Source organism: Pseudopipra pipra, chromosome 4 (assembly GCF_036250125.1).
Source record: "Pseudopipra pipra isolate bDixPip1 chromosome 4, bDixPip1.hap1, whole genome shotgun sequence".
NCBI lineage: Eukaryota > Metazoa > Chordata > Aves > Passeriformes > Pipridae > Pseudopipra > Pseudopipra pipra.
The window spans coordinates 39,221,948-39,238,741 of record NC_087552.1 but is presented as its reverse complement, the minus strand read 5'-3'; the positions used below and the strand labels follow the sequence as shown (position 1 = coordinate 39,238,741).

Genomic DNA, 16,794 nt, shown 5'->3' with positions numbered 1-16,794 from the left:
TATTCCTGCCCTTGTTCATAAAGGGCCAACGTGAACAAGCTGAAATCATGCTTAGTATGCAGTGCCCAAGTGTAAAAACTAGACATAAGTATGCAGTGGCAGATTAGCGGGAATGGTTTCAAACTGAGTAGGTTTCAATCAGATATTAGGAATAAATCCTTTAACTGTTCCAGTGATGAGTCACTGGAACAGTTTGCCCACAGAAGTTGTGGATGCCCCAACCCTGGAAGTGTTCAAGGCCAGGGTGGTTGGAGATCTGAGTAACCCGGTCTGGTGGAAGGTGCCCTTGGCAAGGGTGCTGGATCTAGGTGATTTTTAAAGTGTCTTCCAACCCAAGCCATCCTATGATTACAATTCTATGATTTATGATACTGAATTGAAGCCTTTGTAGAACTGAGATATTTAGCTCATTATCTCTGGGATTATTTGAAAAAGGAGGGGATTAACCTTAATTATATAGTTATCTCATTTTTAATTGTAAAAAACTATTTCAATAACTGCACAATCTCAAGCATAATAATCCTCAGAAAACATGCAGCAATGGTTAAGAATGCATAGCTTGTATCTTGTCTCAAGAAAAAAAATCTAGAAATCTTTTATTCTAATCCATGTATCTCTTAAATTTTTCTCTCCAACATGAGTCTAGATTAAACGTATTTTAAAATTTAAGATTAGAATGATTCATTTGAATTCTGCTAGAATGTCAGGGGGAAAAAATTAACTAGGTGGTATCCATAAGGAATGTCTTGTTGTGATCAAAATTAAGGATGAGCGCTTTCCAACCCTGAGTTTTATCACAACTGTTGTGGTGACCTAAGAGAAAAAAAGGTTCTCTAATGATTTCCATTTAGAGGAGAAAGATATTGATAAAGACATTTTGAAGTGTTCCCTAAAATAAATTTGAAATACTTTAAATACATTTTTACTGTACAAATACTAATATCTGGATAATCCTTAAAAAAATTCTAAAAATGGAGATATATATCCTATAGCAGGGTAATTTTTTCACTCAAACATCTCTTTGTTAATGATAATATAGAATTTCCTATTATTCGTTTTCTTCTTTCTACCATAATCCTTATGACAAATAAGAAAATTTTATTTTCATTATTTTCCACTGTCTCCTTTTGAGATATACAGGCAAGTTATCCCCCTCCTGCTTTTGTGCTATTTTAACATCTGCCTGTAATTGCACTTCTATACCCTGTCTAGTGATATTAACAAGTGAGAATTCATGATATAGAATATTTTCCGAAGTTCATTTGTATACCATGATGCATAAAAAATCTCTAACTGAGGAATTAAGACATTTACATGGTGTGTAATCTGGTGCTGAATGGAAATCTGTATTAAAATTTCATGATTTCCAGTGATTTCCAAATACCTCATCAAAAGCTGAGTTGTACCCTTACTTGTTTGTCTGAGAACTCACATTATGATCATCATGGTTTAAACTTTATCTTTTTGATTAAAACTTCATTGTTTCAATATTTTTGAGGCATTACATTTTTCTTCACAACCTATGTTTCAAGCCTATTTAATTTGGTATGAATTTTCTTCTAAGGAAAAATAGGAGAACATGCTTCACCTAGGCATACTACACTAGGTTGTATGGGGTCAACTTAATTCTACTGCTTTTTCCTTGTGGCCCTACACTGAGTTGAGAAGCAGGAGTAACATGTTATTAACATGAGGCATGTGAGGCCTCATGCTTCTCAAAATGTGGCTACAAGACAAGTGTACTTATCTCTGTGCAATTCTGTCACATTTAAATGGGAGAAGGGGTTTACCGTGATAAGTCTAGAGGACTGTGTGGCCAATCAGCAGTCTGTTGTACTCTATATTGTTTTGGCCAAACTGCATTTCTGTGGCCAAGCATCAGTGCAACCCACAATCCTGAAAAGATGGATGAAGTTCATGCCTCTCCTGACAGAATAATTGGACAATTTGTCCATAAAAAGTCGAAGTATTTGCTAACATAGAAAACTTGGAACCCTGTATGCAACTAGATGATGGAGACTTTAAAAAACGTCAGCAAAAGAGAAGACAATTGCACAACTGTGGAACCTGCCTGTGATGGGCAAGGGGGAAAAATGTGATGCTGAGCAGCACCATCTGCAGACAAAAGGGTATGTCCTCACCAGAGTAAGCAGCAGAGTGGCCTGCTCTGAGTTACAGCAACAAAATTAGAGGTACAGATCTAGAAGAACTTTGGCAGGACAAATCAGATAAAAAAATATGGTCTTGCTCATGCAGGAGTACATTTATTGTGATACTCTCCTCTTCAAGACAACAGTATTTTATCCAGAGTATTTTTTTTTTTAATTCAAGTCTTCAGTATAAAGTGAGTTTAATAAGATTCAAGAGGTTTGGTTTCTAGGAGTGTAAGAATGCATTTTATTTCTTTGTTACAACCAGTACTATTAACTACCATTTGTAGGCAAAAACCCCATAAACATTATATTAAAAGACAACAACAGCTAAGAGTTTACTTTCACTATGTCACTTGGATATGTGACCAGTAATGTGCTTTCTTAAGACTCCTGCAATGAGCTTTTGCAGGCAGATACGCCTTTAGAACACCACACAAGAAACAAAATTAAAAAAAATCAATTTTCAAAACTTGAAGTAAAGTCTATTTCTCTGGCCTATGACAGATTAGATAAACTGAATTCTTAAAATAATGATAAACAGCTGGTACGCAGTAAGTGACCAAGAAGAGTTTTCGAATTAAATTTAGTTACAACACAGAATGGAAAATTCTTCTGAGACATCCTGGAAAACAGAAAAAAAATCCCAAATTCTCCCTGTGAAAAAATTTAATATGAAGCTTCAGGACAACTTGTGGAAACTCATCAGTGCATGTCTTGTCAGTGTTCCATGCCCAATTGAAAATGAATAACTGTAACCACAGCTCAAAAAACAAACTATGTCTAAATATAGAGACATAACGGTTTCAGCAAAAGTACAGCAAAATGGCTCATCAAGTCTTGTGTTCTGAAGTGACACAACAACATTTCCGATAATTTTCATGTTTTGCATCCACAGGCATATCTGCAGTGACACATTTGGGAAGTGAAGTAGAATCATAACAACCAGCAAAATCACATATGAACCATTTATGTTACAAGGATGGTCTTGCTTTACTGCATTCCTATGTGACATTCATTGCTCCCCTGGGCAATGAATTTTTATTTCACCTAATTTTTACTTCAATCACAGATAATTTTAATCATGGCTGCAGAAAGCCCAATATACAATAGCTTGAATTTGTGCATAATAGCGTTGGTTAACAGGCACAAACAGAAATACTCTGAGTCTTGGTTTTATTCCTGCTCCATGGATAATGCACAACACTTGCACTTGAATGATGCTGCTTAGAACTGTCTTAGGTCTATTAATGCTTTTTGGCTCAAAGGTTTGGATATAGTGGTCCTGGAAACAGTGGAACTATGGTTCCTACACTCACCACCAGAACTGATGGATTCCATGTGACCATTTCTGATAATTGCAGTCTTGATGAATGGCATGTTTCCTTAATTTATCAAGCTGAAAAAAAAATTAGTTTCTCTTTTCCATATTTATTTTCAACTTTCTTTTATTGCAGTCATTTTCAGTCTTACACCAATGTTAAATTTACCACCTGCCCAAGTATTTGTTTCCTGAAAAGCTGCATAAAGACACTTCCTTCCTGTCCAGGAGTTTATGTAGTCAATGACAGGTCACAACATCAGTACTGATTTCTCCTAATATGCTACTAATATCCACAAACTTGATAGAAAAACCGAATGATAGTACATTCCTAGAGTTGTTTTGTGAATTTTGGTTTTAGATATATATATTTAGATATATAGACAACTTGTCTAGTTCTATATGCCAAACACTGGAAAATCATAATTTCTATTCAGGCTGTATGATGATACATACAACCTGTTTTATCTGTTTTATGACGAGGAAAAGGTGAGTACTTTTATAAGCAGTTTTTATCAGCAAAATACATTCAAATTGCAATTTATATTAAATGCAAACTGCAAAGTTTTTGGAGACTGAACTAATCAAGTGTTTTTAATTACCCTGACTTCTTCCTAGAAAGGTATGAAAATAATTTCAGCTAAATTTACTTATATGTAGTCAATTTTAGACGTACAATCTCTTGAAATAATGAGCTCTACATGCGCATAATTTATGAATTGTATTTTTTGTTTAAGAAATTTTATCATTAAAAGACAAAAGGAGTGAAAGCATTTAACTGTATTTCAGTAATAAGTAAAGCAGAGCTCCTGTCAAATGACGGTGTCACATTCTGGGAGGAATAAAAAGGAAGTGTCAGACAAGGTAAAATCAAGTAGATTGCTTGCTGTGTGGTGATTCTGCTGTGTGGAGAGAAAGGGACAGTATTGTCTCATGGAAAAGACAGTTTACATATTTCATTCTCCTTCAAGCTCTCTGTGAAAATCATCTACTACTATGATTGCAGGGTGATACATAACATGCTGTTGCCAAGAAAGGTTAATTGCAAACATATTTTAGCAGATGCAGAGAAAAAAGAAAGCACACAACAAAAGGCAAAAGGAAAGTGTTGGTGGTCTATGTCATCCCTCTTAGGGCAATACAGTTTTATTTCCTTCTGAGACTGTGTATTTTTGGCTAATATAACTCCAGTTAGAACAAAAAACTGTCCTTGGAAAAATTCTTTTCAACATTAGTAACTTTAAAAATAAAAAGTTTTTTCTTTGATGTTTGGGGGCTTTTTTTCCTCCAGTTCTTCTGAAGACACTTGGAGCCAATACCCACACTCTCACTAAAGACAGTAACAACATTTGCCAGGGTGATTCCATCCTGTGTACTAGGTGAAATATTAGGGTTTATGTATGCAGGAGACGTAATTGCATGATGAATGATTTTGTTTCAGGACCATTCTGATCAAAACTTCATCTGTCTGGGACTCTGACACACACATAAAAGACTAGCTTTCTACTACCTATCACACTGAAGTCTCTCAATCCAGGATGAGATGAATGTCAGAACCAGCATTAGGAAGGACTGGAAAAATATAGCAAAGGGGAAGTCTATGATGGCCTGCAGATAGATCATATTTGCTGTATATATTATATCTCATAAATTATTCTTAGTGTAGGTTGTCTTGCAATAGACATTTTTTTTGAGTAAATATTTGTCCTTTTTTCCTTCATACAGAGGTGCAGAGAGTAGACAAGAATACTCAAAGCATTGCAATAGCAACTATTCAATAAGAACCTGTGAATCCAAGGTATTAAGTACTAGAAAACAGTCAAAGTCAAAAAGTGCAGTAGCCATGTTACATCATTCCATACAAAATCTGTTTCTTGAGTCCACCTCTTTTTTTATTTTAGAAGAAGAATCTTATATTTATGCTTTTAGAGGGAAGAACTGTCTTTACTTTTATTTCTATAGAGAAAAGTGTGTTAGCTGGCTTTTGCAATATATTATCTTATCTACATAAAATGAGGAACTGTGGTTTTTACAAGTCTAAAACTTATAAAGACTGCTGAGGTTTAGAATAGCATCTAGAAGTAAATACTCTGTTTAATACAATTTTCAAGCTCATTTTGAACTTGAATGTTTAATAGAGTAGAGGAATTGAGCTGCTTAATAAAAGGATTTCCAGAAGACAGACAAATGGGAGGAGCTATTGTATTAAGAGGTCTAAAACTAAGATAGTCATTTAGTTTGAGCATATCCTAGCCACTGAAGTAGTCTCAGTCTCCCCTTCTCCTTTCCTGTTGTCTCTCGGTACCTAATTTCATGTTAAACCTGTGTCTCTAACTGTTTATCAAGGGGGAAAATTAAGTGTTATAGGAAAGGACAATCTTCACAGTCCAATTGCTCCAGGACTCTCTTAGGAAATCTTCATAGCTAGCAATATTTTGGCTGCTAGGCTGGCTATTTGTTGGCCATCTGTCACTGTTAAAAGTAGAATTGTATAGTCTAAACCCATATTAACAGATGTGTTGGAATCAGAATATGATATATCTGCTTCCAAGATCCAAGGCACATACTCTGCAGCACTCCATGAAGATTTATTCAGATATGCTTAACTTAGTTCAATTTTTAGGTTTTGAATCATCTCTGTTCAGCCAGTATAAGATTCTAATTTTAAGTAAATAGATTCATGTAATTTCATCAAGCTATATAGTCTTTAAGCCATAGTCCTCTCTAAATCCATAAAATATTTCACAGTATATCAGTTAGCATTATCAATGACTTGCAAGGAGGGTCAGACTACCATTTACTAGTATCTAAAGCTGTATCAAGAACCTTCAGCAGTTATCTCTCCATTCTGCATGAATTACCAGTTGAATGCATGCTTGGTTCTTTTCTTGTTTGTTTATATTTATTCACTTTGTATTTTACTACGTTATTTATTTTAGTTTCATAGTTATTTAATAAATATTATTAGTCCTTTATTAATTATTTCTGAGGCAGACTATTTCCTTGACTCAGTTTTCTAAAGTGATTCTCCCTTATGAAAACTTTCTATGTAGCTTCCAAAACAGCTACTCAGCCTTCCTGGGAATTGTGAACATGATTGTGACATTGTAGGGCTACAGTAAGAAAAGTTTTCCCCAAAAGGCATCCTAAGGGCTGCTGAAAAAGAACAAAGAATTTTTAAGCTCTTCCAACTATTGTCTTTGGAACAGTTTGAGACAGGTGAAACTGCAGAGGAGGACTCTTTAGGGTCTGAATTTACTACTTCTGCTTGATTTCTCTTTCACATCCCACACTACTGAAAGTACCTTTTAATCACACGAGCATATTGCTGCCTGCATAGCCCATTGTTTAAACACCACCTGCCACGGTCAGAGGAGACTGTGCAGTGGAAAGATGTGCAAAAGTAGAAAATTTCTTTTCTTAGGTTACTCGCAGTTGGCCACAGCAGCAACAACTAAAAAAACAGTATGTGATGTAGGCACTAACTGAGTGGAAGAAAAATCATATAAACTGACTGCAGTATATATTTTTCCACTACCTATTAGTTTCAGCATGGACATTGCAGGGGAATCATGTCACCCCAGCAGCTCTAACATTGTTGTTACCAAAGAATATGGGTAAGAGAGAAAAATGCACCATCACATGCATATATACCACTACATTCACTTCACATGCATAGATACAACATTCGTCAAGCCAGCACTTTTGGTGCCTTTAGCACACTTAAATCCCTGGTTAGGCTAGACTCACAAACACAAAGAATGTTACCTTGTTTCAGGAAAGAATGCATATCCTTTAGGAAGCCCTCAGTAGCTTTTCTTTCTTTTGCATGACAAAAATCTGTCCATTTTATGGATTGTGAGCACATCTAGATTTTGCTCTAATCTGAAACTACCATCAGGTCATAATTTGTTGCTCAGCCTCAGCAAATCCACAATACCAGAAAGTATCCTATCCTTCTCCTAGGCAGTCTCTGTGACACCTACAGTGTATATCAAAATGAACTAGATCTTATCTTTTATGTACTGCAAATTAATTGCTAGAGCAATGCTCTTAGATGCTTGTCTATCTCCTTTGCCAGCTGAGATGACTTCATGGGTATATCTGTTCTGACCAAGCAACCAGTCAAATAGACTAAACCTTTGAATTTTAAATGGAACACAGAAAGAGAAAAGAGGCCCACAGCTGGATGCTGGCTTTAGTTGGGAAACAACAGCACAGCCTCTGCTGCCTGCCTCCTATCTGAAGCTCACATAGTTAGAGCAAGACTTTTTCCACCCTGCTTTATTAGCTAAGTTTATGCAGGTGGTTCTGATGTCAGTCAGGAAGGGAAAAAACTGTCACCTCTTCCACACTTAGACCAGCAACTGCTGCAACTGCAGTGCTGAGGCTGACTTCCAACTGCTGCCTTTCTCTAATATTCAGTAGTTGAGTAACAGAGAAAAGCATCTAACCTGGGTAGCCACCAGTCTCCCTGGGGAGTTGCCATATATTAATTGTTCAGTGATGTAATGGAACAAAGAAACACAGTGGTCTTGACTAGGAAGCACTGATATATGTGCCTGGCATGTCCATAAACTCAATGGGTCTAAGACAAAGGCAGGACTCTTGTCACACATGGTGTGGAGTTAATTTTCCACTTTGAGACTCACTTCATTTTCTTTTTTCCTTTTTTTTTTTTTTTGTTTGTTTGTTTGTTTGGTTGGTTGGTTTTGGTGCTGTAGATTTTGAGGGGTTTTTTACCTTGGCCAATGATGTTTCCAAAAATACAAAACCAAGCAAAAAATTGTTGACATATCATTCAGTCCTAGTTCTGGCCACTTCATAATCCCCACTTTTTCCTCCATGGTTACAATATATTTCATTTGCACTTCTTTCATTTAGAATATCTTTCATTTTGTTAGGACCCTGTTGTGCCCAGCTATTCCTCTCTTTCTCCTTAGTTCAGATATACCTGTCAAATTTTCAACCACATAAAATAATCCATACTGGAGCTACTATATTATTTACTGGTCCCTGTTTAGGACCATGGAATTTTTGTGCTGAGTGGTCTGTAATAATTCAAGTCCACTGCAGTACTCAGGGAAGAGTCTCAGATCTCTTATCCCACATTTATCTGGACAAAAAAACCCATACAAGCAATAGCAAATGTTTATTGACACTCCATGTATGCATACACATATATTACGCACTCTGATGCCCCTTAGTTTTCTTTCCTAATTTGTTTTGAAAGGAGAATATAGGACCCTGTAAGAAGAAAATGTTGCATGCTGAATGATTCTTGCTGATGTGATGCCAAATAAAATGACTTTGCAAGAGGCCTAGATTTGGTTGATGCATTTTGCTACTCCTTACCACCATGATTTACTGTGGTGTATGAGGAAACTGTTGCTGTCCAAAGCTGCTGAATTAACAGAATGAATGTCACAAAAAAAGAAAACTTCAGGGTAAGAACCAGTTTGAAGTAAGAATATGATTTCACCAAGGGCCAGCCTGTGCAGAACTTCTAGTTACATGGGGTGTACCGACCAGCTAAGAGAAAGAATATATTGTTTAGGTATTCTTTTGAACACCTTGGAAGAGAAATGTAGGGGGAAATCCTGGCCTTTTCTGCAGTAAACACCAAAATTCCCATTCACTTTGTAAACTAAGATTTCGTCTCGTGATTGAAGCAGAAATCAGTCTCAAAGCTGGGGCAGCAGATGGTTGAGTCAGGATTTGGGACACAGATTTCAGGAGTGTAGACAGGATTCAGAAAATGCTGGCAATTAGGAATGGAACTAATAATTGAGCTTGCAGATATAAAACTCCTGAGATACAGAATGTAATTTTAAAATTGAACATCATAAAAATGTCTTTTTAAATTTTTTTAGTGCCTCACCAGAATAAAAATGTCATAAAATTACCTTGATTATGTCATCATAGAGAGAACTAATGGCCTCTTAAGAGAATTGTTATGAAAATAATCAAGTTCAGAAAGTACTTACAATCAATTTATATGCCTTGAATAAAAATATTTCAGTTTGACTTTGTCTGAAGCTCATTTCTGTATACCTCATACTATTGCCACAGCATAATACACAATATATTAGTATAGGATAAGCTCATAAATAAGTCCATTACAAATATAATTTTAATATGATAAATATCAAATAACTATTAATGAGAAACAATTTGGTATAAAATGGCATTTTGCAAATAAAAATTGATTGGTAAAATAGCTATCAAAAACTACTGGAAAGCACAACCAAAAAACTTCATACCACTTAATAAATAAATAACTGTACAGCTTTCCATGTTAGAATTAGAAATAACTTTCATTCAAAATAAGGAAGAAAACTGAGTTATGTATATTTCTTACTCTACGAAATGGTTTAATGTATACACCACTTACAGTTAGAGCATTGCCTCAGCACCATTCATATGTGACTAATATGAACATTGAACAGAATTAGAAAATCTAATGCGACCAGGTCAAGATCTGTGATATAATCTACAGTTTACAAGGTGAAAAAAAAAAAAAGAAAAACAAACCAAAAACAAACAAACAAAAAAAAGCAATCTGGATAATATTAAAAAATGGGTTTATGGCATTTTTGTGAGCCAGCAATAGTTTTTTTTTGTTCTGCTTTGGTTAAATCACTAAAAGTTCCTTGATGTTCAGTACCTGGGTAAAACTAGGTAGTTTAAGTACCTTCCTAAAGTTGCTTAATCCTAAGTCTTCAATTTCTGTTTGATTCTTGGTCATTGTACTTATGAGCTGGAACAGTTTGAATGGGAATAAAGGGAGAGACTTAGCAGACTCTCCTATTAATAACCTAATGCCCATACTGATCTCACTATATTTTTAGCAATTTTTTTAGACTAAAAAAAATAAAATTAAGTTTAAAATTGAATGAAAATATAAGAGAGATGTTATGCAATGGAAGAGTAAGCACTTTCTTTGCACACAGATGTATCTCCAAATCATAAATGGCAAAAAACTGTGATCACCCACAGGAAACTTCTTGTTGTCCTAATGCATTGTGATTCAGTTTTTATATGGAAACAAGTTTCAGAGGTTCTTGGATTGTTAATTTTTCAGGTTTTCTGTCCCTTTTCTTTCCAGTAGATACCCTATTATAATGGAGACCATGCATATTAAAAAGAGAAATCCAAACATTAATCTTTCATTTGTGAACAAATATATTTGACAGAGCATACATTCTTTTGAGTGTGGACTAGATGTTGACAGTAAAAAACATTCTATTTCTATTGAATGTTTCTTCTTTGTTATAAAAAGGAAAGTTTACATGTATTGAAGTCCGATTTCACCTTGAGAGACAGATGGGTTACTATCTCATCCAGATGTACATACCAAGTCTATTGATTGTGATTCTCTCCTGGGTGTCATTTTGGATCAATATGGATGCAGCTCCAGCCAGAGTGGCTTTAGGCATAACAACTGTGCTGACCATGACAACACAAAGCTCAGGTTCACGAGCATCTCTTCCAAAGGTAGGCGAAATTTCCTTTGTTTGTACTACATTAGTCATAATGTTATGTGACAAACACTCTCAATCTACCTTATGTGTTTTGATTATTAGCATTCAACCATTTTCTAAAGGAGATAAATAATTTTGAACTATTTGGGGGGGGTTTTTGATTCTCCAGACAAATACATTCTATTTCTCCCATCTCAACTATTTACCCAACCACGTATCTACTAAATTCCATGAACCTTAACAAGAAATGAAAACAATGTTATTCAATACTACATAAATACTGCTTAGTAATTGACTGGCTCATCCTTTTTCACATCCCAGTAACTGATGACATACTAGCAGTTACAACTGAAATTCTAAAGGCCACAGATCCTAACCTGTTCTCAATTATATTCCTTTCTCAAAAACTGCCAACATTATGAATTAACTCACTACTTACAAACACAGTTACATTAAAATGTAGAAAAATGTGAACCTAAACAGCTCCAAACAATTGTGTAAAAAACATTTACAACACAATGTAAACGGCTTAAAGTTTATTTCTATTATTAATTATTCTATTATTAATTATTCAGTTTTCTGAATTATAATTACTTTGAATATTTTCTGTTTCATTTTAAGGCTTATTCCTTGACCTTCTTCATGTGTCATAGCAATTAGTAAAAATAAAATGTATACAATAAAAATACACAAAGTCCCATTCTGTGTTAGTTTTACCATAATATTTTTAGGTTGTCTAAATTGCATTTTTTTCTAAGTAAAATCGATAGCCCTAAGACAACTGAGCATGCTCTGTATCTTAGATATATGGATTTGAATGCATCCAAATGTAGCATCAACAACTCAGAAAAAAAATGTAAGAGATTAACAGAGAGCTATATATGGGTTTTGTCATATTTTGAGGCCTGAAGCTAGCTGTATTTGCTTATATTAAAAAGCTCTTGTAAATCTGCGCACAAAGAGGGAGCAGGCCTTACTTTCTTGGTTCAGATTATGTCCTGCATCTGAGCTTGGCCATATGGGATTGCAATGAGCTCTATTCTGTATCTGATTCTCAGGACTTTCACTGTGTCAAAATTACAGAACTAATTTAAAACTATATATCTGATTTACTACGACTATATTAGCAATGAATGAACATATCAGAGTTCTCCACCTATGTCCTTCTTCTACCTAATTTTATTGCAGGAATTTTCAGTTGCATCCATTTTAATACAGCAATTCCCACTGGTCCTACCATAAGCTATTCTTTGATTCTTTAGTGTCATTCACAGACCTCAGTGAGAGAAATGGAGGAAGAGCGTGCGTTTCTTGTGGATTATTTGGTTTGAGGTGTTTGTGATACAGTATACTGTAAGGAACTGTTAATGATTTAAACACACTTTGTGAAAGAATAAATTTTTAAAAAATAACAATTTATAGATTGAATTTTTATTCCTCTTATTATGTAATTTCATGTTAAGTTTTGTTTCATAACAGTAGTGTGGGGATGTGGAGGTATTAATGCACTTACTGCTGACATGAAATACTTAATTTCACATCTGTGGCTTTAACATATTCAGTCTTCTCCTTTCTTATCTCCATAGGTGTCATATGTCAAAGCCATTGACATCTGGATGGCAGTGTGTCTGCTCTTTGTGTTTTCTGCACTTTTGGAGTATGCAGCTGTAAACTTTGTGTCAAGGCAGCATAAAGAACTTCTGCGCTTCCGCCGCAAAAGGAAGAAGAGCAAGGTAAAAGTAATGGTATTCACAGCTTTAAAAGAGAACCTGACTGAATTATGCCAGGATATAGGGTTAATTTGGTAAACATGCTACAGTTTAAAGTGGCAATATAAATAAAATGACATCACAGCATAAAATTCACTATAGGCAGAGGGTAGCTACAAGGACTGTAAATTGTACAAATCCAACTTGAATTCCTGAAGGAGGGATTAAGAGGGATTTACAGGAGACATGGAGCATGTAGGAGCCATCTGCACAAACATGAATTTCACTCTGTTAGAGGAGTTAGATTATTCTTCAGTGAATGAATGTTGCTGGTATTTGCAGCAGTTTGTACTACATTGAGATTCAACAAATAGTGTTTCCTAATTTAATTCTAGTACTCAATTCAAAGCCTTAACATCTGTGTTTCATGCAAATATTTTTTAATACAAGAAATACTTTTTCACATAACATTATTGGTGAAGAATAAACATTTTACTTTAAAAGGTTGATAAATGTGTGGTTTTTTCTTCTGTCCTGCTAATTTAGTGTAAATTGTTCATACAAATAGTAAAAACTTTAATATAGTAATGGCTATTAATATTTATTTTATAGCTGGAGATATATAGACTACTGCAAAATAACTCACTACCAGTGTGCAAAGTCAAGCAGCTAAGGCTACAAGTTTGAACTCTGAAGCCTGTAGTTAAATCAAGCAATAATGAAAATTTCTTACGGCAGTATATAATTCCTACTTCTGATTTCATGAAGAGTAAATAGTTCTCCAGCCTGTCCATTAAATGAGTACCCACCTTTCCACAGGCTATCAGTTACTATCTAGAATATTACTAGTGAATGGAAGTCTGATCATAGCAACAGGATTCAGTTCTGTTGTCTTTCATTCCTGAAGACTTATCTCATGTTTACTGCTTACATGCAAAGAGAAGACATTTTATAAGTTGTTTCACTCTTACTTAAAAGATATTGCAAATCTGCACTGCTGTAAAACCTACCTAAGCAGTCTCTGCTAGTAAGACTGTGTGTTAAGAGGCAGGCTGGACAGTCAAATGAAAATGACATTTTCGCACATTTGCCTGCCCTTGTGTGTTGAGTCCCAGATTTCTTAAGCTGCACAGAGAAACTCATCTGCTGTAACCTAGATGATGAGTCAGACTGCATGTACCTGCTTTCAACGTTCATCCCGGTGAAAAATGGGCTTTGTTCTTCTCCCTGACAGTAGCAGAAAAAATAGAAGTTTTGTGACAGAGTATTTCTTTCTGAAATATGGCAGCTCTCTGAAAGCTGCTTAAAGGTTTGGAATGGGAAGAATGGGATGGGGCAGACACAGATTACTGGACAGATGTAGGTGAGCCCCAACAAATGCATGGTGTATCAAATACAAACAGCTGTGGTAAGTGATATATTATGTCACTGTACCTTTAGTCCATTCATCTTTTTTACCATGTTGAGAAAGTTGCTTCTGGATCTCAAGCAAATTCACCACATTCAACTTTAATGATATCTTTCTTAAATACAGGTCAATTATTATGAGCATAGGGTTAGAAACTGGTAGGTGATATCTTCCTTCCTTGGAATCAAACCAAATCTCTTTCCAGCGCTCTCTTAGCAAGATTTCAAACTCACTAAAGACACTTATTCAGCAATCACAATCAATGAAATTTCAGCTTAGAGGTATGTAAGGGAGGACCCATGATATACAAAACAATGTTAAAAGAAGACCTCTTAAAAAAAAAATGCACATGAATAACCTCACTGATTTAAGTGTTTTGCTGGATTAGTGCTTGACATCACGGTATTTTTGAATTCAAGCTTAGAAGTCCTTATTCTAATTTTACACTTCATTAGACAGTCTTTAGCTTCAGGTAGGTTGCCTCCTAGGTTGTCGTAAAATCACAGGATTAAACGTAGAGACTTCAGGGTATGTAGTAAAGTACTCCCCTTAGATTCTGAAGGATGGAGACATGCACTTCAATGCTTTTCTTCATAACAAACCCAGGTGAGGGTATTAAATATTTTTGGGGGTATATGGCTTTCCCTTCCTCCTGTATCTGTAAGCTTCATCATGAGACAGGCTTCTCAGTATAAATTTATCAAAAAATACTTTCTTCCTATGCAAGGTTATGATTTTAGAGAAACAGAAATTTTTCAGAAAATATTAATTTAACTAAATGTTTCCTGACTCACTTCCAACCCATGTAGAGCTAGAGTTCCTGGCCAAAGTTAACCTCTGAGAATACACCTTCTCAAGCTTTAGAGACAGCTCAGCTAACTGATTCTCTCTTTCTCAATGTTTTATTAAACCATTCCTTGCCAACAAGTATACAGGATTGGAAACATTAGAGCATGGAGATTTTATTTCCTCCAAAAAATTTGGATCATATCCTAAACCCTCTGGTATACAAATAATAAATTATGTTTTACAGATTAAAAAATTCAGTAAATAACTAGCCTTCCTTACCACACATATTATTATTTATTCACCACAATTTCTAACATGAAATGTAGTCCCCAGGATCATAAGTCAAAGTAACCTGTTTTTTCTTTCTCTTTTGTCTTTTTCAAAGTTGGCTACTACAGTTCATGATTATAAAGTTTTGTATGTTTGTTATCCTATTGGACTAGGTCAAACAGATGCTAACTGTCAAGAATTAGATTGCATTAACTTTTAAAACTGTATAAAGAAATGTTTATTTGGCCACAAAGTCAAAAAAAGTGAAAAGAAGTTATTTTAAAAGGCTGCATTTAAAATAAACTTCAGAGGTTCCCTTGAACATTAAATCCTCTTCCTTTGTAAAGTGAAAAACACTATTCTATTCAGTATTTATGTCCAAAACTATTAGAGAAATTTATCCATTAGGATAAATTATTAGACTTTTACATTCTGCATGCTTCCATTCTTGGGACACTTTACTAATGTCAGTTTTTCTACCAGGTGAATTCTAACAGTTAAGTACAGATTTTTTTTTTTTTTTTTGCATTGGCATTTTATCTGCAACAGCACAGCAAAACTTATAGCAATTCGGCTGTGTTGCAAAAGTAAAAAAATAGATGAGTTTGGAAATATTTTGTTCTAGATATGTGTTGACAGAAAAGAGAATATTTATGAATAATATCTAATTGCAGTAAGGCAGCTGAAGAATTTTCAAAGTCTATTTTCTTTGTAATTAGAAAAATATGCTTGTTGCAAGAAATATTTACTTTAACCAAGTAACCGAAACAATAGTGCAATGATTGAATTTCAGTGCCTTTGGGAGCTCAGTGGATCCATTTTCCTGACTTAAGTCAAGATCATTTATACCTAATTCACCTCAGTCATAAAAATTCCACAAGCTCCCCTGAAATCTATTCCAATTGTTTAAAAAGTTTTTTACTACTGCTTTTTTTGGCCTCTCATGGCTTGTCTAGGAGCGGCACAGAAAACAGATTACTTCTTTCCTTTATGTCACCATTTGCACATTTCCATTCAGTCTTTTCTTTAAGCATTCCCAGTTGGTACAGTTTTGGGGTCTGTTTTGGGGTTTTGGTTTGTTTTGGTTTTTTAAGTTTATTTTTTCTCATTTGCCTTCCCTGGAAATTCTCCTAATAAGTCCATATACTTCCTCAAAACTGTGTTTGCAACATGAACAACATGAAATCTACCCAGTAACAGTTAAAAACAGCCAAAGGATCAAATGATTCAAATTATACACTTGTTTATCCAAATCGTTTTATCATTTGCCTTCTAAACAACATCATGTTATTGACCCATATCAGAACTGTGACCTTCCATATCTTCTGGGTCTTTTTCCAGAACTATTGCAGAGCCATTGGGTTTCCATCTTATGCTTGCAAAGTTGATCATTTCTGGCTAAATGTATTTGCATCTACTGACTCTCCTTCTGTATTTTTCAGATGCTTTGTTCAAATCGTTGAATTCAATTCTAACTCTAAACATATCCTCAAACAAATTTGAAGGTTTTCATAGGTTGAAATATTTTGTAAATTTAATTAAAAGTATGGGTTATTCCTTCTCTTTGCTGGTTGAAAACACAAAGGAACTGGAATCTCTCTCTTAAAAAGCATATGATGGAACTTGGATAAGACCCTTGCAGTGAATTATACAGTTATACAAA

General features: G+C 34.9%; 1 protein-coding gene across 3 annotated transcripts in view; it reads left to right on the top strand.

Moving 5' to 3' along the window:
* Positions 1 to 16,794, top strand: part of GLRA3 (glycine receptor alpha 3) — an 89,379-nt gene that overhangs the window by 62,616 nt on the left and 9,969 nt on the right. For 2 of the 3 annotated variants that reach the window (XM_064652518.1, XM_064652520.1), the window contains exons 7-8: positions 10,754 to 10,968; positions 12,542 to 12,688. In XM_064652518.1, coding sequence (XP_064508588.1) covers positions 10,754 to 10,968; positions 12,542 to 12,688 — 362 coding nt within the window. The remainder of the gene's footprint in view (positions 1 to 10,753; positions 10,969 to 12,541; positions 12,689 to 16,794) is intronic. The other variant, XM_064652521.1, reaches the window with a different exon arrangement.